This window comes from Neoarius graeffei, chromosome 12, assembly GCF_027579695.1.
Source record: "Neoarius graeffei isolate fNeoGra1 chromosome 12, fNeoGra1.pri, whole genome shotgun sequence".
Classification (NCBI taxonomy): Eukaryota; Metazoa; Chordata; class Actinopteri; order Siluriformes; family Ariidae; genus Neoarius; species Neoarius graeffei.
This window is the reverse complement of record NC_083580.1, coordinates 74,665,129-74,690,812: the sequence shown is the minus strand read 5'-3', so window position 1 is coordinate 74,690,812 and position 25,684 is coordinate 74,665,129. Positions and strand designations below refer to the sequence as shown.

Sequence of the window (25,684 nt, the reverse complement as noted above, 5' to 3'; positions counted from 1 at the left end):
TATTTTTCTTTCTATTGGGACCTAAAAACAGCTATTTGGCCAAAAATGACAAAAACGCTGGGCAGCTTTTAATAAACAAGGGAATAATGAAGGGGTGTTTTGCACACAAATTAAGGCTTATAAGAACCTAATCTAGGCATACACATTTCCTGAACAACTTTTACTGTATTGTATAGTATTTTTTGCAATTAGAAAATTTTAGGTATAATTGCAATTTTTGTTGAATATCCTTGGAAAATATAGAAAAATAACAAAATTCTGGAGTAGTATTTTTAATATACTTCAAGGTTGTGTAAGCACAAAGCATTTAGCAATGAGGTTTTATTTACATATTAACACATTCAATGATCCATGATCATGATGTTGAAAAACATCACAAGATTTGTACATAATTTAAAGTCAAATATGGGCATCCGTGATAATGGGTAATTCATTCACAGGCAGTACAGTTTCATGTGATGTGCTAAGACACTCATAAACTGTCATCTAGTAGTACATAAGTTAAAACTTAAGTCTTTCACAAGTTTGAAGTCATCCTCTGTTAGTTGGTATTGGCGTCCCCCACTTTTTATGTTTGGGGCCTCTACCACACAAAGGACATGAAGCAAAGGCACCCAACATTCATCTTTCCTGCTTTGTGGTGGCCATGAGAATGTGTTGCCTCGTCCTTGTCTCATGAAATTGACATACACATCATTTTCTTCTTCATTTCTGGTGACAATATTTCCAATGTACCATTTTCTGTCATAAACACAGGCAATATATTTGCCCGGCTGGTACATATTTGGTGCAGATTGGGACATTTGGCTTGGGGCCTGTAACTGGGACTGTAAAACTGGTGTGGTTTCAGGTCCTATGTCCACTACCGATGATGCAAGTCGTAACTATTATGATTTCAAATAACAGGAATGTAAGACACATTTTTCAATTAAAAATCAACATTTGCTAAGGATATCATTGCTAATATATATATATATATATATATATATATATATATATATATATATATATATAGAAAAAGTCACCACATCTTTAATTTATGAGGAAAATAGCCCATTCCCTCCAGAACTTGAAAAATATCAAGTCAACATTTGTGTCATTTTTGGCCAAATAGCTGTTTTTAGGTCCCAATAGAAAGAAAAATATGAATTTCTTGGGCATACTACTACTAAAATATGAAAATTTGTATGTCAGTGTATGTAAATCTGAAATAGCTGCTAGTAGGAATTTTCCAATGTAGAGTTACAGAGTTCTGAATGTGGAAAAAAGTGAAAAATGATGAAACTGTCCATGTACAAAACAAATTATTAAAATATGAAGCAAGGGGCGTTTGTTAAAAAAAATCAGGGAGTAGTTACATCTTATATGAGAGCATCTTCACAAAAAATTAGAAGATCCTAAACCCCTAGCCACATTACCAAATAAGATGGCAAAAATGCCCTATTTTAGCCCCCTCGGAAAGGACGTAAGATGTTAAAAAAAATTTTAAAAATTCAGGAATATAATTTTCATCGCAAAATATGTTTCTGTGAACAGATAACAACCCTACAATTACTATGTAATGAGGAAAAAAATCTAACTAGTTTCATATTTCTACTAGGCCCCTTAGTGTTTTAATGAATTTTAAGCGATTTTGGCCAAAATGCCATTTTTGGCTTCCTATTATGCAAAAAGTATGTCCTTCAGAGGCTTTCTGGCAACAGATTTGAAAAGAGTGGGTATCATTCAGTAAGAATCTGCACACACAACTTTCTAGATAGCTGCAATAAAAAGTTATGGGTCTCTGAAGTTGGGGAAAGAGCCAATTTCGACATGTGGTGTTTTGACATCAATATTTCAAAGGCCTGTAGTTCCAAAACTACAACATAATTGGGGGCTAATATTTTGCATGTGTGGTACAAACATATGATTCTTGATTAGAGAATTTTTTGAGTAAAATCTGAGACGGTGATGTGGGGGAGTTCCTGAAATTTAGGTGAGTTGGCACGGAATGACCCGTATTACATATCTGTGAGTGGCAAAAGTATGTGAACCTTTGCTTTCAGTATCTGGTGTGACCCCCTTGTGCAGCAATAACTGCAACTAAACGTTTGCGGTAACTGTTGATCAGTCCTGCACACCGGCTTGGAGGAATTTTAGCCCGTTCCTCCGTACAGAACAGCTTCAACTCTGGGATGTTGGTGGGTTTCCTCACATGAACTGCTCGCTTCAGGTCCTTCCACAACATTTCCATTGGATTAAGGTCAGGACTTTGACTTGGCCATTCCAGAACATTAACTTTATTCTTCTTTAACCATTCTTTGGTAGAACGACTTGTGTGCTTAGGGTCGTTGTCTTGCTGCATGACCCACCTTCTCTTGAGATTCAGTTCATGGACAGATGTCCTGACATTTTCCTTTAGAATTCGCTGGTATAATTCAGAATTCATTGCTCCATCAATGATGGCAAGCCGTCCTGGCCCAGATGCAGCAAAACAGGCCCAAACCATGATACTACCACCACCATGTTTCACAGATGGGATAAGGTTCTTATGCTGGAATGCAGTGTTTTCCTTTCTCCAAACGTAACGCTTATCATTTAAACCAAAAAGTTCCATTTTGGTCTCATCTGTCCAAAAACATTTTTCCAATAGCCTTCCATCTTGTCCACATGATCTTTAGCAAACTGCAGATTAGCAGCAATGTTCTTTTTGGAGAGCAGTGGCTTTCTCCTTGCAACCCTGCCATGCACACCATTGTTGTTCAGTGTTCTCCTGATGGTGGACTCATGAACATTAGCCAATGTCAGAGAAGCCTTCAGTTGCTTAGAAGTTACCCTGACACCCTTTGTGACCTCGCCAACTATTACACGCCTTGCTCTTGGAGTGATCTTTGTTGGTCAACCACTCCTGGGGAGGGTAACAATGGTCTTGAATTTCCTCCATTTGTACACAATCTGTCTGACTGTGGATTGGTGGAGTCCAAACTCTTTAGAGATGGTTTTGTAACCTTTTCCAGCCTGATGAGCATCAACAACGCTTTTTCTGAGGTCCTCAGAAATCTCCTTTGTTTGTGCCACGATACACTTCCACAAACATGTGTTGTGAAGATCAGACTTTGATAGATCCCTGTTCTTTAAATAAAACGGTGCCCACTCACACCTGATTGTCATCCCATTGATTGAAAACACCTGACTCTAATTTCACCTTCAAATTAACTGCTAATCCTAGAGGTTCACATACTTTTGTCACTCACAGATATGTAATATTGGATCATTTTCCTCAATAAATAAATGACCAAGTATAATATTTTTGTCTCGTTTGTTTAACTGGGTTCTCTTTATCTACTTTTAGGACTCGTGCGAAAATCTGATGTTGTTTTAGATCATATTTATGCAGAAATATAGAAAATTCTAAAGGGCTCACAAACTTTCAAGCACCACTGTGTGTGTGATCTACACACACAGAGTATGGACATGGGATCAGAAAACTATTTTATTTTTAAGGAGTAGCCACATGTACCCATAGGGTACCTATTTTTAGTAGATGCTCAAGATTAAAGCTAACTAGTAACACTAATACAGTAGCTGTCGACTCGTTACACATAGCAGTTCATAGTGTGCAACATTTACCAAGCAAATAATATATTTTCAGACACGTTACATGCTAGGCGTCATACTCGTTTAATAGGCAGTTTAGCCAGCTAATAAGCAAGCTAACTGTACTAGCTACCACATGCACACACCAAAGGCACCAAACTATTTTTCTTTGTATCTTCTCTATACACGTTTAATAATAGATCATACAAGAAGGTTAGGGTTAAATATAACAGTTATAAATATCACTGGGGAACAATTTGAAAAAAAATTTCTGTCGAGTTAGATTTTTATGCTGATTAAAACTAAAATTGGCATGCTGATTCCAAAACTGCAGTCAGTTTTTTTTCTAGAACGTCAAGTTTTTTTCTCCACAGCTTACCCTCCAGATAAGCAAAATTTCACTGTAGTAAGACTATTTGAAGGTTATGGAAGAACATTATCAGGGTAGATGGGATGTACATATGATGGCTGACTATTGTTGGAGCATCAAACGCGATAGTCCTCAAGTTGAACACTCCAGAAAGAGCTATAAATGTAAATTTTTACCTTAACTACTTGCACAGGCGGCACAGTGGTGTAGTGGTTAGCACTGTCACCTCACAGCAAGAAGGTTCCGGGTTCGAACCCAGCGGCCAGCGAGGGCCTTTCTGTGTAGAGTTTGCATGTTCTCCCTGTGTCTGCGTGGGTTTCCACCACAATCCAAAGTTAGGTTAACATGGGGCAGTTAGGTTAACATGGGGCGGCCTTTGGCTGAAGTGCCCTTGAGCAAGGTACCGAACCCCTGACTGCTCCCTGGGTGCTCTGGTGTGGCTGCCCACTGCTCTGTGTGTGCGCCTGTGTTCACTGCTTCAGATGGGTTAAATGCAGAGGATGAATTTCACTGTGCTTGAAGTGTGCATGTGATGAATAAAGGTTTCTTCTTGCACACAATTATAATTACAGTAGCCATATCCTTTGTAAAAACATAGGTGTTAAATAAACATTGCAGTCATGCCTGTTTCTTTCATATATGTCAATATTTGTAAATTTTTATAAAACAAGCACATATCTGTTAAGTAGGGGTCGACCGATAATCGGCCTGGCCGATATATCGGGCCAATATTCTGCATTTTTAGGGTTATCGGTATCGGCCATAATTTCCACCGATATGCCGATAACATGCCTTTTTGCAGCCATTTTGTTCCTAACGCGACTGTCACTGCACATCCTTTCCTGCACTCGCCTCTCTGAGTTCAAGAACACGGTCCCGCCCACCACAACATCTGATTTGTTTGGCACAAGAGATATAGCCAATCAACACGTGTAGCTAAACGCTGTGAACTGTTTCAAGGCGGCCGTACGGGCACTCGGGCAGAAGCAGATCCCACTTCAAGGTAAGGACACGCTGCTTTTGCCGCAATAAGTCACAAACACACAAGCTGCAAAAGCACAACATTATGTTTACATTCTTCATCTACTACTCGTTAAAATTGTCCATTTGCATCTGTGTAGCCAGGCAAACGTAGCTTACGGAAGGAAGCTCTTGAATTAGCCTACAACCAACTAGTCTCGCTGAAACTACATGTAATGCTTCCTTCACTACAATATAATCCAAAATTGGGAATATTAGGCTTGGGCATTAAAAGCATTAGAATGTAGATGGTTACTTGTTAAGTTGTTACATAATAGGGAGTGATAGCCTACTTTATGTTTGATTTTACTTTTTAAAAAATGCTGCAGGCAGCTCCCTACACTTGATTTGTTATTTAAAAACTACTTGAAGTTGGTAAGTCTTACTTAGTTCTTGGTGTAAAAGAATCCAGAGTGTATTTTAATTTATTTTCCACTGAAAATGGTGAGCTGTAATATAGTAGGGAGTGATTTATTTTTTTATTGGTGAACATTTATCTTATTATTATTTTATTTCTCATTTTATTCTAACTAATGTTTGACTTTATTGTACAAATGCTGCTGGCATCTCCCTGCACAAAATTTCATGTTCAATTTTACAATTAAACATACATTTTATGGATATGAAGGTCTGTGTCAGTGTGTGCTATGTTTAATTTCATGCGAATTATAATGTTTACATTTATCGGTTGCACATATCGGTTATCGGCATCCCAATTCCATAATAATCGGTATCGGCCCTGAAAAAAACATATCGGTCGATCCCTACTGTTAAGTACAGTATTTTTCATATTTTTTTAAGAAAACGGGGATCCTATAGTTCAAAAACCTTGACGTGATAGAGAAAAACGGAGATCAGTTTTGGATTCCGCACCCAAAAACTAGTTAAAAACAGCTGTCAGACCTAACTCAACAAAAATTGTGTTCCCCAGTGTATTTCTTCCACTGTAAATGAAGTAATCGGGAAGTAAAGATGCGTGTGAGGAATTTGAACGTCAGATCATACACTGCACTTGCTAGTGCAAATGTCAGGTTACTATTTCTACTACAAGGCTGTTCCATTAGTTTTGAAACAAAACTAGAATCTTAAAGGAACAGTCCACCGTACTTCCATAATGAAATATGTTCTTCTCTGAATTGAGACGAGCTGATCCGTACCTCTCCGAGCTTTGCGCGACCTCCCAGTCAGTCAGACGCGCTGTCACTCCTGTTAGCAATGTAGCTAGGCTCAGCATGGCCAATGGTATTTTTTTGGGGCTGTAGTTAGATGCGACCAAACTCTTCCGCATTTTTCCTGTTTACATAGGTTTATATGACCAGTGACATGAAACAAAGTTCAGTTACACAAATTGAAACGTGGCGATTTTCTATGCTATGGAAAGTCCGCACTATAATGACAGGCGTACTAACACCTTCTGCGCGCTTCGACAGCGCATCGATACCTTCACTCCTGAGTTGATATCAATGCGCTGTCGAAACGCACAGAAGGTGTTAGTACGCCTGTCTTTATAGTGCGGACTTTCCATAGCATAGAAAATCGCCACGTTTCAATTTGTGTAACTGAACTTGTTTCATGTCACTGGTCATATAAACCTATGTAAACAGGAAAAACGCGGAAGAGTTTGGTCGCATCTAACTACAGCCCCAAAAAATACCATTGGCCATACTGAGCCTAGCTACATTGCTAACAGGAGTGACAGCGCGTCTGACTGACTGGGAGGTCGCGCAAAGCTCGGAGAGGTACGGAGCAGCTCGTCTCAATTCAGAGAACAACACATTTCATTATGGAAGTACGGTGGACTGTTCCTTTAAGCTGCACTGGATCCTGTTTGTTTTGTGTGAAGAAAAACTTCCCCTAGTGTACACTGTATCCAGGATGGGGTGTGTGTGTGTGCGCCAGAGTTTGCTAACCTGAAATCCTAGCCTGGGATTTACCAAGTAAAAGCCGGGGAGAAGACGACACCTCCTCCCAGAGTTTTGGAGGGAGCTGCTCGTGAAAGAGGTCGCAGTCGTTGTCACCCATAAACAGGGATGCCTTCATAATCTGTGCAGTTTACAGGAATAAAATGTAAAAACGGTACATTGATTAAATAAATATACAAACACAACCCCACCTTCAGGTCAGGACTTAAATATTATAAAGCAGTAGCATTCTGGGTTAAACATGATGGATGGACTTGAGTGAAAATTAAGCGGACGTGTTTTGAGAGAGTACACAGAGTTAACGGTGTGACGTGAACGCTGCTAAAACCTGAAGAGTGTGTGGGTTGATTCCTAACGAGGAGGCGATCTGACTGGAGGCAGAGACGGGCTCTGGCTCAGCAGGGGTCGCCGCTCTTAAGGCCATCCTGGTGTCATCCTCCAGCATGCCGTCATCCTCCTCCTCACACAACACTCCATCTGCTGGAGACTCCTGGGTAATATCTGCCATGTCACTGTCCAGCTCCGACACACGACTCAGAAGCTCCAGTACCGCCGTACTCTATACGCACGTGCAAAGACAGACCGTGAGACGTACGTGTTTATACAAACGCTACAGAGTCAGGTTAAATTATAGGGGAGGGGAAAAAAATAAATAAATAACTATACATTTGGCATATTAGGTTATGTTATAGACGGGGATATGGGACATTCCTCTATCACAAAAATTAAAAAAAAAAAAAAAAAAAGGACACTTTATACTACTGCATTGCCAAATAACACTGCAATTTTATTTGGTTAGGATACATAAAATTAAAACGTGCACAATGTTTACCGTGTGTTCAAATTTTAATCCAATGAAATTGTTAAGGAATAAACCATCACAATCACTGCAATTCATTTCATTCAAAAGAAAAGAACATCAAGCAACAGTATTATTCCATCCATATTCACCATCATGAGCTCTGATTGGCTACGCTACTAGTAGGATATCGGCTCGTATACCATGAGTAGAGAAAAACAAAATGGCGGAGCGTGTTACAGAATCAAATTAAAACTACTCGAAAACAAAACCACAAAAAAATTTTTTTTTTTTTAAAAAGGCAGCAAAATATGGAATAAAATATGACTAAGAATGCTTTTTTTTGCCAAGAATTATAGCATTTTTTCACAAATTGCTCCTGTCACTTCGCCGGTTTGTTTGCATTCAAAGCAGAAATTATTTTGGACGTTTTGTACAAAAAAAAAAGTTATTTATTGAATTTGCAAAAAAAAAAAAAAATGCTCCGTTTCTCAAAATACATGAATGTGGATAGAATAAAACCGTTATTCCACTCAATCTCGTCGTACGTGGATTATAGCCGACTCGGATCAGTTCACATACGACTCGGTTTCGTGGAATAACTTAAACATAACAAAATTACTTATAAATACATTCATCAGTTCATGTGACTCACAATCCAGCAAAAAAAAAAAAAAAAAAACAGGCAATGTTATTAAAAAAAAAAAAAGCCCGTGAGACAAGTACATTATTAATCTGATATTAAATAAATTCTGAACTGATTGTAAGTATATTCTCATTATGCAAAACAATTACACACTATAGCACACAGGCCAAACCACTAGAGCTGTTTGCTTATATAAAGGTGATACAACTACTAAATGATATTAATAATTATGGATAGATATCAACTAGAACAGCATGAATGTAGTTATCAGCATCACAGGAGGCAGAGGTACAGAAGAAGAAGTAGTCAGTGTGTGTCTGTCGCGGCGTGTTACTCAGTCTACCTGAGCTTGTGGCGCCATCTGCTGTTGCTGCTGGGACAGTGGAATTTGCTGCAGTCCTGCCGGGATGGCCATTTTAATCTTCTTCGTCTCGGTTTTAGCCGGGGGGACGTCTTCTTCCTCGTCAGAGTCCTGCAGGCCGTACTTGGAAAAGTGTGCCACCTGGAGAAGAGACAGGATTAAAACTTGGTTCAGTACAAACCTGAAAACAGAGGTAAATGGGGACTCCCTAAAGTGAATGACGCATGAAATGGAATGACAGCTAGTGATTTGAACAATAAATGGTCCCTTGTCATTCAGATTCTTATAAATGGAATAACGATTGAAATGTAGGTGGAATGACATGCTTTCAGCTCATGAAATGGAATGACATTGTTTCTAAGTGGAATGACATACTTTTAGGTTATGTTATCAGTGATATCACCTTTTACAAATGGAATGACGGCGTTTCCAGGTGGAATGACATACTTTAAGCTAATGTTATCAGTGATATCCCCTTTTACAAATGGAATGACAGCGTTTCCAGGTGGAATGACATACTTTAAGCTAATGTTAGTGATATCACCTTTTACAAATGGAATGACGGCGTTTCCAGGTGGAATGACATACTTTAAGCTAATGTTAGTGATATTACCTTTTACAAATGGAATGACGGCGTTTCCAGGTGGAATGACATACTTTAAGCTAATGTTAGTGATATTACCTTTTACAAATGGAATGACGGCGTTTCCAGGTGGAATGACATACTTTAAGCTAATGTTAGTGATATTACCTTTTACAAATGGAATGACAGCGTTTCCAGGTGGAATGACATACTTTAAGCTAATGTTAGTGATATCACCTTTTACAAATGGAATGACGGCGTTTCCAGGTGGAATGACATACTTTAAGCTAATGTTAGTGATATCACCTTTTACAAATGGAATGACGGCGTTTCCAGGTGGAATGACATACTTTAAGCTAATGTTATCAGTGATATCCCCTTTTACAAATGGAATGACAGTGTTTCCAGGTGGAATGACATACTTTAAGCTAATGTTAGTGATATTACCTTTTACAAATGGAATGACGGCGTTTCCAGGTGGAATGACATACTTTAAGCTAATGTTATCAGTGATATCCCCTTTTACAAATGGAATGACAGTGTTTCCAGGTGGAATGACATACTTTAAGCTAATGTTAGTGATATTACCTTTTACAAATGGAATGACGGCGTTTCCAGGTGGAATGACATACTTTAAGCTAATGTTAGTGATATTACCTTTTACAAATGGAATGACGGCGTTTCCAGGTGGAATGACATACTTTAAGCTAATGTTATCAGTGATATCCCCTTTTACAAATGGAATGACAGTGTTTCCAGGTGGAATGACATACTTTAAGCTAATGTTAGTGATATCACCTTTTACAAATGGAATGACGGCGTTTCCAGGTGGAATGACATACTTTAAGCTAATGTTAGTGATATTACCTTTTACAAATGGAATGACGGCGTTTCCAGGTGGAATGACATACTTTAAGCTAATGTTAGTGATATTACCTTTTACAAATGGAATGACAGCGTTTCCAGGTGGAATGACATACTTTAAGCTAATGTTAGTGATATTACCTTTTACAAATGGAATGACGGCGTTTCCAGGTGGAATGACATACTTTAAGCTAATGTTATCAGTGATATCCCCTTTTACAAATGGAATGACAGTGTTTCCAGGTGGAATGACATACTTTAAGCTAATGTTAGTGATATTACCTTTTACAAATGGAATGACGGCGTTTCCAGGTGGAATGACATACTTTAAGCTAATGTTAGTGATATCACCTTTTACAAATGGAATGACGGCGTTTCCAGGTGGAATGACATACTTTAAGCTAATGTTATCAGTGATATCCCCTTTTACAAATGGAATGACGGCGTTTCCAGGTGGAATGACATACTTTAAGCTAATGTTAGTGATATCACCTTTTACAAATGGAATGACGGCGTTTCCAGGTGGAATGACATACTTTAAGCTAATGTTAGTGATATCACCTTTTACAAATGGAATGACGGCGTTTCCAGGTGGAATGACATACTTTAAGCTAATGTTATCAGTGATATCCCCTTTTACAAATGGAATGACGGCGTTTCCAGGTGGAATGACATACTTTAAGCTAATGTTATCAGTGATATCCCCTTTTACAAATGGAATGACGGCGTTTCCAGGTGGAATGACATACTTTAAGCTAATGTTATCAGTGATATCCCCTTTTACAAATGGAATGACAGTGTTTCCAGGTGGAATGACATACTTTAAGCTAATGTTAGTGATACCACCTTTTACAAATGGAATGACAGTGTTTTTAGGTGGAATGACATACTTTGAGGCAATGTTATCAGTGATATCACCTAACCCTAACCCTAGAAACAATGTCATTCCATTTGTTAATTTGATATCACTGATAACATTGCCTCAAAGTATGTCATTCCACCTAGAAACCTTATCATTCCATTTGTAAAAGGTGATATCACTGACAACATTAGCTCAAAGTAAGTCAATACATATAGAAACCCTGTCATTCCATTTGTAAAAGCTGATATCCCACCAAGCACCCACTTATCTTATCCTAGGGAGGTCTAAAACTAAAGATTTCAATCGTTATTCCATTTGTAAGAATCTGAATGACAAGGGACCATTTATTGTTCAAATTTACTACCTGTCATTCCATTTCATGCGTCATTCACTTTAGGGAGTCCTAGGTAAGGGCAGGGATGAGAATGAAAAATATTTTTAAAGTCTGAAAAAACCGGGGCGGGGCCCAGAGCCCGGCGGGCTAATGATTTTTGGCCTTTTTTTTTTTTACACCCCAAAACCATTCATTTTATCAGCAAAAACTTGCAATTTGGAAATAAATTCCCCTTCTTGGTGGACTCCCAGGTGAAAATGATTAATATGGTACAAGAGACTTGTTTTTAATCAATTCACATTTGATGATTTCAAAAAAAAATCAATGCACCTTTTAATATAAACGAGCTCTACAGTATTATATTTCTGCATTTTAGCTATTCATGTCTTTGAATACTCTAATCCTTTACAATGAAGTGCAAACCAGAAAAAAGTTCTATCATATAATTCTCTTAAGCGTTCTTCTGATGTTATCATGGTAGCAGGAGGTCCTGCGTATTAAGCAGGCAACATTCAACATCACTTATCACTTCCCTTTCAACTGTTGTGTGTACGAACTAGGTTTTATCTGGACAGGATGTTGTGTAATGTAATACAGATACCATATGGTCAATTTGAAGATCGAGATGGTGATTTTGAATTAAAGAACAGGCATGTACAATTGGCATTACATACTGGAATTTTTTTTAAATCAAAAACTATAAGTTCATCTCAGCCTACAGTTTGGGCAGACGCTCCCGCGCGGCACATGCCAGCAATTCCGTCCCCTATGAAATGAGCAATAAGTAGGAGAGTTATACACAGTATCACTTAAAATTTCATCAACTGAAAACTCCGGTCCTCGAGAAAAGAGATAAAAGCCCGCCCACACTGAAAGCTGATTGGCTTATTTTGCTGAGTAACCCAATCAAGACGCTCTTTGTCTGGCATGCGCTACATGAACAGGCACACAGGCAGTGTTGCCAGACTGGGTGGTTTTAAGTGCATTTTGGCGGGTTTTGAACATATTTTAGGCTGGAAAACGTCAGCAGTATCTGGCAACACTGCACACAGTCTCCCTCGCGCACCCTCTCGCGCGTGCACATTCTAAGATGCGTGATGCAGACCTTAATGTTGCACGCGCACGCTCTTGCTCGCTTCTATCAATATGCAGGAGACTCCCGGAACTTCCGGGAGACTTGGGATGTCTGCGTTATAAGGTGACCACAGATCGTTAATCATCCCCCCCCCCCCCCCAAAAAAAATCTCTCAACAGATTTACATCGATCTCAAAAACGATCATTTTGGCCTGAAAAATTCGGAAATCCGCCAATCGGAGGAAAATTCTCATGCCTGTAAATGAGACGAGACCTGGATCGAAAGATCGTGGCTCGATTAATTTTTCCACAGTGAGCTGGGTTTCAAAGCCCGATCTGGACGGGATTAAATTTACATAAGCTACTGCGGTAGTGTACTATACAGTATTACACATGCTCCTGTGACTTTATTTACATCCAGATTGGAAAAAAGTCGAGGTTTTTCTCCGTCATCCTCTAAGTAATTTACAGGATGGATGAATTCATGTTTTTGACCAAACTCAGCAGTCGTCCGATAATTTAAAGGAAACTAATTGTAAATTATGAATTTACTTGTAATTAAGCACTTAAGTAATTCTGAAAGGATATTGATTACTTGTACATTTAAAAGTTAGGAGATCGGTCAAAATACGTGTACGCCGCCATATTCATCTGCACCGCTATAAAGATGGCGTGAAGAGTCTAAATGAGGCTGCGGAAGTTGATGACGTTGAAGCCGGATTCAGGCGAGACCCCACTATTTGCTTACCACATGGTTTACTGTGGTGATTTTCTTGTAGTTAGTGCAGTTATTTTCACTGCAAACTCCCCCCCGAGTACCATATTAAGATAATAAAGGTCTTAATATCTTATTTTATCCCACACTGGGGAAATTTCCTGTTTGAACAGTGGATAGCAGCAGGAGCATATCAAGCTAGGGCTGCAACAATTCACCACAGTGCACCGAAAATCGAGCTCGTACCTGCCGTACCGATTATCGATCCATGTAGCTGTATTTTCGGTTCGATTCGGCGACTTTTTTTTTTCAATTTTTACTGATTTATAAAAACACGCTTTTACTGCGTAATCATTACACTTACATTGTTAAACCGATGCGAGAAAGTGATCGGCTGGAATGGAGCACAGCTTTATTTGCTTCTAAATAAAATGTGTAATTTGATTGGACAAGAGCAAGGACCCAAACCAATCAGAGTAGCCGACACTTTACATGGCAACGCCGTTGCTGGGCACCAGAATGGCAGAAGCCAAGCTTGAAGATCCTTCAAAGTCGTTCCCACACCATGTGGCGCATAGGGCAGCGCCGATCTCCGTTTCCGTAGCCCTTGGCCTCTGACCTATTACATAGCTAGGGTTACGGGGGGGGGCGGCGTGTCCTCTGGTAACCGCAAGAGTTTGAAGGCCTTGCGACAAGGCTTTCGCAGATAGCTTTTCGCAGACAGTTGTAATTTATCGTTGAGCAGGGAGTATAGGCGTGCGCGACGTTATTCACCGCCACAACGCAAGGGGGCGCGAAGTCACGAAATCGCTAGGAGTAGTTGGTGGGTGTGGTTAGTGGAGTGTTTATCCTCCAGTTACTGAGCAACAGGTCATTCAACACTAACAACAATGGCGACTGGACGAGTTTGCACTTTGATCGAGATGCAGCTGAAGGATCTAGAAATCACTTCCTCGATCAACTGCTCTTCGTGCTGCTCCATCTTCGCTCGTGTTTTTAAAAATGGCGGTCATGAAAACAAACCAAACCAGGGAAGTAGGGAAGCGGAAGTGCGTGTACAGCGGATGTAGAGTGGACCAATCAGAGCCCTCTGGTCTGCGAGGCTGTCTGCGGTGGTCACAATTTTTGGGAGGTGCGCGCAGAGCGTCTGCGATGGGGTGGGGGGCTTCGCAGACACCATCTGCGAGGACTGGGTTGTCAGCATAAATTGGCCCTTGACTCCCCACTCGCATCTGTATCGCATCGCATCATGCCTTGCCAGACGGCAGTAGGTACCATTTTTACGATGGTCTTTGGTATGACCCGACCGTGAGTAGAACTCGCAATCTCCTGATCGAGAGGCGGACACGCTAACCACTACGCCACTCACGATTTAAAGATCCTTCGTCTCATCTTAAATCGAAAGTTTGGTTACACCTTGGGTTTCGAGAAGACACGAAGGACACTGCAACATGCCGCACGTGTCATGTCGATGTGAAATAAGGGAGGGTCAACTACAAACCTCGCAAATCATTTAAAGGTCATAGGCAAGGGTCGGAGGCGGAACGTAGAATATCAACTTTATTGTCTAGAAAAACGACCCAAAAAGCGAATTCAATTTTCCTGGTGTCTAATTTGCACCCTAAAATTGAATAAAACGGTTAAAATATACTGGTTTGCGCAATTTCCGAAGGTTTGTTTACATCTCACTTATGCGCACTTTCACCGCCAGGGGACCGTCGTCGTGACGTCATTTAAGCCAAACAGACTGGGAGCAGCTCTGTGTTTACTTGTGAACCGAGCACACATGAACAGACTGTGGTCGTGAGAATTTGTGTAAAATGTCTGAAATTGATAGCGATTTTGAAGTCGGAACTCTCCAAATTGAATATCGAGAGGTGAAACCATGCATTTATGAACCTATGGCCATCGGTGAACGTGGCTCACTGGTTTGACCGTGCGGCCTCGGAATCGGACAGTGACTCGGCTGACTCTGATCGCGGTGACCCCGGACCTCAACAAGACTCGCGCCCAAACGATTTATCCTGGCAGTTATGATAAATTCTTACTTTCGTCGTAATACTAAATAAGAGCCCTTTTGAAGAATAATTAAACCGCCCTCCCTAGCGGATATCGGGAACGATTACTTGACAGTGCGCCGGTAGGCCACATTAGCCTGCCACCCGCGGCATTATACTATTTATAACCGACTCTAAGCGAGGAAATATCCCTTTGTCTCATTTCCACAATGATTGTACAGGATCCCTCAGGATTCTTGACTTGAAAAATCGCAAGCAAAAGGTAAAAATGTTTACCTCCAATCTTCTCCTTTTTGCTTGAGCGTTGCTGCTCCGTTTCTTCTTTGACTGCTTGATTTTGTTTCGAATTTTGTCTGAACAGCGTCAGGTTTGAGCTTCTCTGTCCAACACTGACACCTAAACCCTCCAACAGATGGGGATTCTTCAAAAAATGATCGGAGCACAGAGCGGCGTATTTACGCGGCTGCCAACCCTCTCACTTCACACGCACAATCCACTCTCTCCGCCCCTTCTCCTCTCTCGGTAAAAGGTAAAAACGTCTTCCTGAACCGGTCCTGTTGTTACAGTTCACTGCACAACAATAAGGCACGGTTTTTCTTCGGAAATTCCCAAACGCACGTCTGCACTCAAGCCAAACGGCAATGCAAATCAACGGACGTGGACTCGACTCAAGGGATTTGTTCGTCTTGAATGACATCACGCACCGAGTGGTCACGAAAATCACCGATCAGAAATTCGCTGCGATCCGCGCTAACTTATTTTAATTACTACTTATTAACAATACTTCTTGGGACCAGAAGAAAATTAAAGGGTTTTTTAACATGTAAAGTTTCAAACGTGCATAAATTTCAAACCTTTGCCTATGACCTTTAAAGCGAAAACACAAAGTGGATGTAAATGAAGCGCTGCCGAATTGAAAACCGAAAGTGTTACGAAAGTAGTAAAACCTGGTAAGCAGAGACGGTTAAAACTGACTGATGTTATCAACAGACCAAAACGGAATGAAACTAGAAATAACGCTATTTCGAAGGCTATTGGTAGCTACCTCGCCTATGATATGCGGCCATACTCTACCGTACAGAATGATGGGTTTAAAAACATGATAAATGTCCTGGAGCCAAGATATTCCATTCCTAGGAGGACATATTTCAGCAAATGCTCAGGAATTCATCAATTTAATTTGCCAAAATATCCTTATTTTATATATTTTAAGCATTTTACACTTACATATCCTGTTCCCTAGGCAACATTTGGAAAATTATCATCTTTTCAGACAAATTTCAATGGGATTTTGTTAATTCAAGTTTAAAATCTGAGGTTAGTTTGTCCTTTATATTTAGTTGCAGAATCGAAATCAATCAAATCGAAGGGTCTGAATCATGAATCGGATCGTTGCCTTAATGGATCGTTGCAGCCCTGTATCAAGCCGCACAAGTTTGAAATTATTTCCAAAGCAAGTCAGTAAACGAACGTCAAACGCGCTTAATTTAAAAACCCACAGCGTCAGCGACGCAGCAGCTCACACGGCCGTACAACGAGAAACCAGACTCGTTTAGAATTAACCGAGTTGTTCATGAGAACAAGTACCGTACAACAATTTGATCTTAAAACAATCAGAATCCAAAAACAGTGAAAACCCAGAGAGGAGTAGCGACTTTCCTGAAAGTTTGTTAGCTGGCCGAATTAGCAACTTGTTAAATGAGATCACAAAACCAGAGAGTAACTTTTGTGCAGACTGATTAGATCTCCCAAACACAACAATCAGAATCAAAATCCAGTGAGGACGCGTGATTTTTGCGAATTGTGGACGCACAGACGGACGCTGTGTGATGGCAATATAGCCGCTGAGCTTTAAAAAAAAATAAAATTATATTTATAATTAAATGTACCCTATGGGTCCATGTAGCTACTGCTTACAAATAATAGTTTTCTGATCCCACGTCCATATAGTAAATATCACATATATGCATGTTATCAAGGATACTCTCCTCATCTCTTGCAAGCGTCACCAAGTTGTGAGCCGCATCAGGGCTTGTAATTCGTCTTTTGGTTACCAGTTTTGTTCAAACTACAGTGCTGTGAACTAGATCTATTTTCAAAACAGTAAGAAAGAAAAGCACTTGTTCATAAATGGTCTTAGAAGCATTATTTAGTACTAATGAGCAAATTTTTGTTTCACAGGTGTAGCGTAAAGCAGGCTTTCGTCTAAACCGGGGAACAGGGGCGCTGCGCCCTCTTACTCTCAGCGTGCGCCCCCTTACCGAAATGCCGATTGAACCCCAAGTCACACTTAAGGCCAATTTATGCTGACAACGCAGTCCTCACAGACGGTGTCGCAGATAGCATCTGCGTAGCCCCCCCACCTTCGCAGACACTCTGCGCGCACCTCCCAAAAATTGTGACCACTGCAGAAGCCTCGCAGACAGCGTCGCAGACAAGAGGGCTCCGATTGGTCCACTCTACATCCGCTGTACACGCACTTCCGCTTCACTACTTTCCCGGTTTGGTTTGTTTTCACGACCGCCATTTTTAAAAACACGAGCGAAGATGGAGCAGCACGAAGAGCGGTTGATCGAGGAAGTGAGGAAGTACGTACATCTATACGACTCCAGTTCTAGTCATTATAAGTAACCGGAGGATAAACACTCCACTAACCACACCCACCAACTACTCCTAGCGATTTCGCGACTTCGCGCCCCCTTGCGTTGTAGCGGTGAATAACGTCGCGCACGCCTATTACTCCCCGCTCAACGATAAATTACAACTGTCTGCGAAAAGCTGTCTGCGAAAGCCTTGTCGCAAGAGCATGCAGAGGCCTTTAGGCCATGCACTTATATGCTACTGCAGTGGTTTTCAAAGTGGGGGCCGCCAGGGGGCGCTAGGGGGGCCTCAGAAAGTTGGAGGGACGATAACAAAAAAAAAAATGCGAAAAAAATGTACTTTTTAAAAATAATTATTAAATACAACCCCTGGCAAAAAGTATGGAATCACCAGTCTTGGATGAGCACTCATTCACACGTTTTATTCTGTAGAACAAACTGAGATCACAAACATGATACAATAATAAAGTCATCCCAAAGTGCACCTTCTTGGCCTTCAGAAACACAAAGAAATGAAGAAAAAGCATTGTGGAAGTCAGTTAATGTTACTTTTATAGACCAAGCACAGGGAAAAAAAAAAATGGAATCACTCAATTCTGAGGAAAAAAATATGGAATCATGAACAACAGACAAACAAAAGAACATTCAAAACACATCACTAGTACTTAGTTGCACCACCTCTGGCTTTTATAACAGCTTGCAGTCTCTTAGGCATGGACTTGATGAGTGACAAACAGTATTCTTCATCAATCTGGTGCCAACTCTCTTTGACTGCAGTTGCCAGATCAGCTTTGCAGGCCGGAGCCTTGTCGTGGACCATTTTTTCAATTTCCACCACAAGTTTTCTACTGGGTTGAGATCTGCAGCCGGTTTCACCAAGTTAGACTATGACTTTAACTTAGACAGCGGGTATAGTCAGGCTTAGCATAGACGTCTAACAAATACTGTTGCACAAAGCAGTTAAGACTCCGACTATCTTAAGTCGTACTATGCTGCAAAGGATTGTGGGTATTTTAAAGGGATAGTTCGGGATTTTTGACATGAATCTGTATGGCATCCCCATCAATAGTGTCATGCAAATACACTGACTTACCCCTGACAGCATCCTGTGAGTCCAGTTCTTGTCCAGTTTTGGTCCAGACAAAAGTAGTCCGGCAAGTTTGTTGGGGTCACGAAAGTAAAACGTTTTTCGTCTCAAAACAGTGTGTGTTCAAAAGAGTGATATATTTGCATCACAAAACCGTTGCCAAATAAAAAGTCAGACCTCGAAATTGCTTGGCACTATTTTCTCTCCCTTCTTATCACTGCGCGCTGCCGGCTTCATCCAGCTGCGGCTCCAGCTTCAAGGATAAGCTGGAGCCGCATAAGTAGGAGTCCCGGCGGGTGGTTTGTATTCGATTCGTTTATATCCCGACCTCGTCAGCTGTCACATTTATGTTCATGGACCCGGTAAGCTGGTAAATAATATTTATTTTTTTCTTTACCAAATTCTAACAGAAAACGAGAGCGCCCGAAAGGGAAAACCGAGCCGAGCCGCCTCACGGCTGGAATGCAAATTGCTTTCCTCCTCAGTATACAAGTGCGCTTCCATGGCAGGGAAAAAGAAACTACCACTGCTGCCTATGTAGTGCCCTATTTATACAAATAGGAGTCATTCAGGATTCAGCCATGTTTTTGCTCCGTGTCATGACTGAATCCTGAATGACTCCTATTTGTATAAATAGGGCACTACATAGGCAGCAGTGGTAGTTTCTTTTTCCCTGCCATGGAAGCGCACTTGTATACTGAGGAGGAAAGCAATTTGCATTACAGCCGTGAGGCGGCTCGGCTTTCCCTTTCGGGCGCTCTCGTTTTCTGTTAGAATTTGGTAAAGAAAAAAATAAATATTATTTACCAGCTTACCAGGTCCATGAACATAAATGTGACAGCTGACAAGGTCGGGATATAAACGAATCGAATACAAACCACCCGCCGGGACTCCTACTTATGCGGCTCCAGCTTATCCTTGAAGCTGGAGCCGCAGCTGGATGAAGCCGGCAGCGCGCAGTGATAAGAAGGGAGAGAAAATAGTGCCAAGCGATTTCGAGGTCTGACTTTTTATTTGGCAACGGTTTTGTGATGCAAATGTATCACTCTTTTGAACACATACTGTTTTGAGACGAAAAACGTTTTACTTTCGTGACCCCAACAAACTTGCCGGACTACTTTTGTCTGGACCAAAACTGGACAAGAACTGGACTCACAGGATGCTGTCAGGGGTAAGTCAGTGTATTTGCACGACACTATTGATGGGGATGCCATACAGATTCATGTCAAAAATCCCGAACTATCCCTTTAAGACTCTTTTCAAAACAACAACAACAAAAAAAAATGGCGGACAGTGGTCGTTCAGTGCCGTTTAGCCACTCGGAAAATCTGGCTATCTTAGAGGAATTTAATTCCTACAAGGACGTTTTATTAGGCAAATTCAGCGAAGAATGTAGCAATAAGAAAAAACATGAAGTGTGGGGAAAAAAATAACGTCATCTGTGAATAGCGTTAATCCAGCTGCGAGAAGAGTTGTTGCTGCCGTGCAGAAACGGTTTAAAAATATGGTCCAAGGAGCAAAAAAAAAATTTTCAAACGTAAAAACACCCCCACTGGAGGAGGGGGTTTGAAGAAACTAAAAGTAACCACCGAAATGGTCATCAACATTTATGGCGACGAGACGCCCTTATTCTGGGGAGTGAAAGGAGGAAAGGAGAGCGGAGTAACCGGCTTCGCCAGACCCAGCAGCAACTCCCTTAGCAACGTTGAAGCTGAGGCTCCTTCACCCTCGGAGTTGTCATCGCCCAGTACCTGCGCGGATGTGACACTACACGAAGAGCCTACTGATCAGGAGGAAATTACAGGTAGAGTCTTGTTTAAGTTATAAACGTTGTCAAGTGGGGTTTTATTGTCATTTCAGCATAACCAGTAGGGGAGATTATGTTCCCACAGCACTGAGCTAGGCGGCACGGTGGTGTAGTGGTTAGCGCTGTCGCCTCACAGCAAGAAGGGTCCTGGGTTCGAGCCCCGGGGCCGGCAAGGGCCTTTCTGTGCGGAGTTTGCATGTTCTCCCCGTGTCCGCGTGGGTTTCCTCCGGGTGCTCCGGTTTCCCCCACAGTCCAAAGACATGCAGGTTAGGTTAACTGGTGACTCTAAATTGAGCGTAGGTGTGAATGTGAGTGTGAATGGTTGTCTGTGTCTATGTGTCAGCCCTGTGATGACCTGGCGACTTGTCCAGGGTGTACCCCGCCTTTCGCCCGTAGTCAGCTGGGATAGGCTCCAGCTTGCCTGCGACCCTGTAGAAGGATAAAGCGGCTAGAGATAATGAGATGAGAGGAGATGAGCACTGAGCTAACTACAGTTACCTTGCGATGGCGAAATAGCTATTCCACTCGGTTGATGCCAAGGTCTGTTACTAAACGATGGAATATAGGTTTGACCCATAGACTATACAGTCGTTGGTTTGACCAACATAGATTTAAATTCTGCTACAGCAGGTAGTACACGGAAAGAAAGACGTTTGGAACAAGCTGACCTAAATAACCAGTGGGTTACTTCGGTCCCTGAAAACTCTTTCCCGTCTAAAACCTCTCTCCCGTCTAAAACCTCTCTCCATCAATTCAGCAAACCACACATTTTGCGCCATCTTTCCCTTGTTTCTATTTTTCTTGCTATTTCAGTGATTACCATGGTGATATAGCCCTTAGACCCATATTAGACTGGGGGGAGGGTGTCTTACTTTTTAAGCCTAAAATTAGACTTAAAAAATTAGTCTTAACTTTTGTGAAACTGTCTTACTTGCATTAGACTGGTCTATAAAGAAACTTAAGACCAATCTTAACCCATAGACCAGTCTAATGCCGCTTTTCCACTACAAACGCGGCTGAGTTGGGCTGAGCCGTGCCGTGCTGAGTCGGGCTGAGCGGGGCTGTTGGAGTTGCATTTCGACTACAACCGCGCTGAACCGTGCTGGCTGGAAGTGGGTGGACACATTGGGTGGAGTTAGCGAAAGTGGGTGGACGTCACGTGATGTCGTTAAGCAGCGCAAACAGTGACATCAGTGACCTTTTAAGCGGTAGTCTCACGACCCGGAGAGTAAACAATAAACATGGAGGACATGGAGTCGTTAGTGTTGCTGGTCTTGGTGCTGTGGCTTGTTGTCACCGACAACGCGGACAGATACTGGCAAGAGCGTATAGATGAGGCGAGGCGCATAAGGCTTCATAATTCTCGTAATTCGTAATTATTCTTCTTCCGGGTTTGCGGTGTTTACAGATCCCAGCGTGCTTGCGGGGTGTGTGTGGGCGTGTGAGGACACTCCTCCTCACCAATCAGTGCACAGGGGAGTGTCTGCTCACGCCCCCAGCCTCACTCGGCTCGCTTCAGCCCCACTCCAAAACGGTGCGGGTTTTAGGGGCTAAGCAGGGCTGAAGCGAGCCGAGTCGTGCTGTTTTTTGGTAGTCGAAACGCGAGCCGTGTCGGGCTGAAGTGAGCTGAAAAAGGGTAGTGGAAAAGGGCCATAAACTACTTTAGTGAAATCGGCTGCTGGACTATTTGCAGGCCATGATATTGACTGGATGCGTCTTTCACCAAGGAATGCTTTCACAGTTTTTGCTCTATGGCACGATGCATTGTCATCTTTGAAAATTATTTCATCATCCCCAAACATCTTTTCAATTGAAGGTAGGGCTGTGCGATATATCGAATATACTCGATATATCGCGAAAATTCTGTGTGCGATACATAAAATTATTATATCGTAACTATCGAGTATTTTATGGTCATCTTCCGACTTGCGTTCGTTTAAAACCTTTCCCGGTGGTTTTCTCTCTGTCCCTCAGGCAGTAACATGAGAGGCTGCCTAAGGGTAAAGAAAACAATAACGTCACGCACTCGCTAACCAATCCCGGGCGACATCTCGGTGCTGAAAGGAACTTCCGGGAAGATTTTCTAGTTTCGGTTGTGTTGCCAGATTGGGCGGTTTTAAGTGCATTTTGGCGGGTTTTGAACATATTTTGAGCTGGAGAACGTTAGCAGTATCTGGCAGCACTGCCGGCAGGAAGATTTCCTGGTTCCAGTTTACAGCGCTGACTCAGTTCGTGCAATCGCTGGTGTTGCATAGGCTACCGCGTAAGCTCTGGCAATTTCAGCGACAAATTACTTCCTAAAAGAACTAGTAAGGGGTCAGTCAACTGGCATTTTTTGGATATCGCGAGGAGGACATGGAACAGCAAATGCCAGTTTGTAAAGTGTGCAAAAAAAAAAAAAAAACTGTCATCACGAAAGGCAGCAGCACTACAAATATGTTCCATCACCTGAAACTCACCTGGTACAGTATGCAGAGTCTCTTAAACTCCGAACTACTTGCTCACGAGCTAACCCCCCCCCAAGCTAAACAAACGACCATAGCGGCCTCGTTCTCCAAAGCCCCCCATATGAGAAACCGAGTCAGAGATGGAGAGCTATAACGGATACAATCACTAACTTCATTGCCGAAGACATGATCCCAGTTAGTATAGTGGAAAAAACAGGCTTCCAAAAATTACTAAACACACTCGATCCCAAACAGGAGTTGCCTGGTTGCAGACATTTTACAGAGAAGTCAATACCGGAATTCTACACATCTGAGAGGCAGAGCCAGAAAACATTCAGTTCAAAAGTGTGCAAAGAGAAAAATGATGTTTTGCAGATCTCTCTCTTCTCTCCCTCAATCTCTCTCTCTATTGTGAAGGTTCCAGTGGTTCTCAGTAGTCAGGTTAATAGCTTGGAGATCTATTTTTTAAAATAATTTAATGAATGAGCACTTTTCTTATTTAGGCTAAGGCTACATCCACACGACAACGGCAACGAGATGTTATTTAAAAATATATCGCGTCCAAATGGGCAACAATCAGTAAAATATCAGGTCCATATGGCAACGCAACGCTTGCTGAAAACGATGCAATACACATGCCACACCTCTAGGGGCGCTGTAAGACGGTCCCTTCGGAGACACCAGAACAATAGAAGAAGTAAGGATGCATATTAGCCACAAAGTCAGGAAAATCTGTTTGTAAAATTACATTATAATGACCAAATACAATGAAAAGTATTTTTCCAGTCTCACCTGTGAAAGGTAATCCCATGTGATCTCGTTTGGATGGCAAACCTGTTGGTACAGTTAAACGCAGCTAATCTTTATTCTCCGCTTTGACCTCTCCAAAATGGCGGCGAGGATGACCTATGATTCTACGCGGAAGGCGGCGTCTTTAATGGTCCGGAATAAATTGAATGCTAATTAAATAATGATTAATTTGCTCCTCTACGCCCTTTTTGAGGAATGTATTGTAGGACTTAAAAACCCACATCTGAAGAGGTGAGATCGCTCTTTTTTTCTCTATTTTTGCTGGCGGGATTGACTCTCTCTCTCTCACTTTGCACCATTACACAATAAATATTCACAGTGAAAATATTTTGTAAGCGCGTTTCATGAACCAAGTTATAGGATTTGTTGACAACTCGCATCGCAATGAGAAGATCATTGGCACTACTGGTGTTAAGAATCAGACCATTTCATAAATGAATATTTTGCTGTAGAGCTGCAGTGTTTGTACAATTGCATGTTTTTGCTTCACTATTACTGTCACTATTCTGCTTCTTGCATTACTACTGTGAACTAACACTGAACATAATAATAATAATAATAATATCTAAGCTCGTGTTTCACTCTCACTAGTGCTCTGTAAGGCTTTTTCCTGGTGATATCCTGGTGATATTCGTTACACTTCTACCCGGCTGAAGCACTCACAGTCATGTGGTTGTGACGTCATCGTAAACAAATCCGTTCTACTCATCCAGACGACTTCACAACGGCAACGTTGCCAGATCTTTCCACTCTGGAACCCGTTCTCAAAAAGATTGCGTTTTGGGTACCCAAAACGCCGGTGCCGTGTGGACGCCAGGCCTAAACGATAAGCAATTGTATCGGAGTCACCTGAATCCGTTGCCGTGTGGACAGGGCCTAAATGTCTTTCTCAGTGTTGAGCTGCACTTTATTGATTTGAGCTCTGAACAGCTCTGTATTGTGTTGCCCCTTTGTTGCAATTTTCAAGATTGTTTTTGCAGTTTGTGCCACATTTTTGTTGAATAAAATTGTGATTAATCACTAACATGAAAATTTAAAATGTGTTGTTGAAAACCACCTGTAAAGTTAACCAAGAATGTTATTTAGGCCCAATCCCAATTCTAATTTCTACCCCTACCCCTCCCCCTTCCCCTCCCCCTTCCCCTTGAAACTGAGCTACAAGGGATAGGGCTTGAAATTCAACCCTTACGTATTGGGATAGCCCTTCAACGATCGCATACGTCATCGCGTACCTCCGTCAGCGTTTACGTTAGCAAAACGCAACCAAATGCGTCATTGGCTGCGACCAGCCGCTACAGTCAGAGCCAGAGGCAGAACCAGAAATCTCTGCTGGCAGGGTGTGATTTGTTAACTAACACCACTGAATGGGATATCTTTGGCGCTTCGTGCACCACATCCGACAGAATGAGGTGTCAGAACACTCATGTAAACAAAAGCGAGAATAACAGAACAAAACGTACGCAGTCAAGCAACCGAAAACAATACTCACTCCCAAAGCTTTTTAGCAGCAGCTTGGATTTCAGAAATCGCTGCTCATTCTCAGCTCGAAAGCGAATCAAGCGGCGTGTTTCCTCTGGATAACAACTTAAAACACGTAAATAATGGAGAAAATACATTTATGACAATCTTTCGCCGCGGGAACCGCCATCTTTCTGAAATCCGCATGAAATCTCACTGAAATCCGCATGGCATTGTGGGAAATCACTCAAACCCCTTCGTTCGGAGTCAGCTCCAGGAAAATCTCCGTTTGGAGGGGTACAGAAGCCCTACCCCTTCCCCTACCCCTCC

At 41.7% G+C, this 25,684-nt stretch overlaps 1 protein-coding gene across 4 annotated transcripts in view; it reads right to left on the bottom strand.

The window, feature by feature from the left end:
• The window catches only part of nup98 (nucleoporin 98 and 96 precursor), an 89,343-nt gene that overhangs the window by 23,643 nt on the left and 40,016 nt on the right, over positions 1–25,684 (bottom strand). For all 4 annotated transcript variants that reach the window (XM_060936404.1, XM_060936405.1, XM_060936406.1 and 1 more), the window contains 3 exons: positions 8,677–8,835; positions 7,217–7,447; positions 6,877–7,009 (listed from right to left, as the gene is read on the bottom strand). In XM_060936404.1, the coding sequence (XP_060792387.1) occupies positions 6,877–7,009; positions 7,217–7,447; positions 8,677–8,835 (523 nt within the window). The remainder of the gene's footprint in view (positions 1–6,876; positions 7,010–7,216; positions 7,448–8,676; positions 8,836–25,684) is intronic.